General features: G+C 40.3%; 1 protein-coding gene across 3 annotated transcripts in view; it reads left to right on the top strand.

Moving 5' to 3' along the window:
* Window positions 1-422: 422 nt before the first annotated feature.
* The window catches only part of LOC106873850 (adhesion G-protein coupled receptor G6), an 82527-nt gene continuing 81698 nt past the window's right edge, over window positions 423-1251 (top strand). For all 3 annotated transcript variants that reach the window (XM_052977963.1, XM_052977964.1, XM_052977962.1), the window contains exons 1-2: window positions 423-645; window positions 962-1133. In XM_052977963.1, the coding sequence (XP_052833923.1) occupies window positions 440-645; window positions 962-1133 (378 nt within the window). In that variant the 5' untranslated portion in view covers window positions 423-439. The remainder of the gene's footprint in view (window positions 646-961; window positions 1134-1251) is intronic.

Here is a 1251-nt window from a genome sequence, read left to right as displayed (position 1 = left end):
GATTCCCAGACCGGGCGTTGTGAGTGTTTATTGAGCGAAAACACCTAAAGCTCCACGAGGCTCCAGCAGGGGATGATAGCGAACCCTGCTGTACTTTTCCACCACAACTTTCTCTCACTCTTACTTCCTGTTTCTGTTGTACCTGTAATTCAAAGGGGTCAGCCTTGTCACACTGTGTCACGCTGAATATCCCCGAGAACTACGTTAAGGGTACACGTGTCTGTGGAGTGCTCAGCCACTTGCGCGTTAATTTCACGAGCAGGCTGTTCCGTTGATCGCATCAACTGGAACCCTCGACGTCGTAAGCGACGGAGTGCCAACAACATTAATTGTCCTATAGTGTTTAATTTGCATCTAATATTTCCTCTCAAAATGGCTGTAAATTCCCTTGAATTTTGTTAAATTTTTCGTTACAGAAAATATTGAACTGGTTGCCAAAATGATTTCGAAAATTTCAGAGGTAACAGAGACTTTACAACAAAATGCTGACTTCGTTGTAGTCATTAATGAGAAAATGGTGCCATTGATACCGAATGTGCCCGTGGAAATAACACTGTGGAATATACTTCCTATTGTCAGCCTAATTATGAACATACCACAGGAAAATTTGGTCGGAGCAGAACAGTCTATGAAACTCGTTAGCAGGTAAAATTCAGATCACATCTGTTATTAATGCAGAAGCAACAGCGGCAGTAGCAGTAGCATCAGAAGTAGTAGTAGTAGTAGTGGTGGTGGTGGTGGTGGTGGTGGTAATTGATGAGTGGGTAGGTGGAGGTAGTGTTGGTGGTGGTGTTGTAATGACATTAGCAGCAATAACGGTTAAAACAACAGAAGCAACATTAACAGCAGTCGTGTTAATAAAGATTTGCTAATTAATATAATTAGTGTAATTACACCTATAACTAATTACGTATTTGAACCACACTGTCATTTGAACCTTGTTTTCTTGATTTCCTCACAGAATGCTGGACATTATAGAAATAATCCCAGAAAAGATTCCACTGGAAAAGCAGCAAGTCGCGGTTTCGTATTCCAATCTTGCTATTGGTGCTGCCAAAGTGGAGAAAGACACTTTCAATGGTCTGGTCTTTGCTGTTTCATATGGAACCAATGAAACGGAAGCGAGGAGTGAGGTACGATACTGTCTCTTGATTTACTGTCATATTGGTAATTTATTTTGAATACCAAGGTTGATAAAATGCATCAGAATGAAACGTATTTTTATTGTCATATAATGTAGATATGTTACAA

Source organism: Octopus bimaculoides, chromosome 29 (genome assembly GCF_001194135.2).
Source record: "Octopus bimaculoides isolate UCB-OBI-ISO-001 chromosome 29, ASM119413v2, whole genome shotgun sequence".
Classification (NCBI taxonomy): Eukaryota; Metazoa; Mollusca; class Cephalopoda; order Octopoda; family Octopodidae; genus Octopus; species Octopus bimaculoides.
This window is presented reverse-complemented; position numbering and strand designations above follow the sequence as displayed.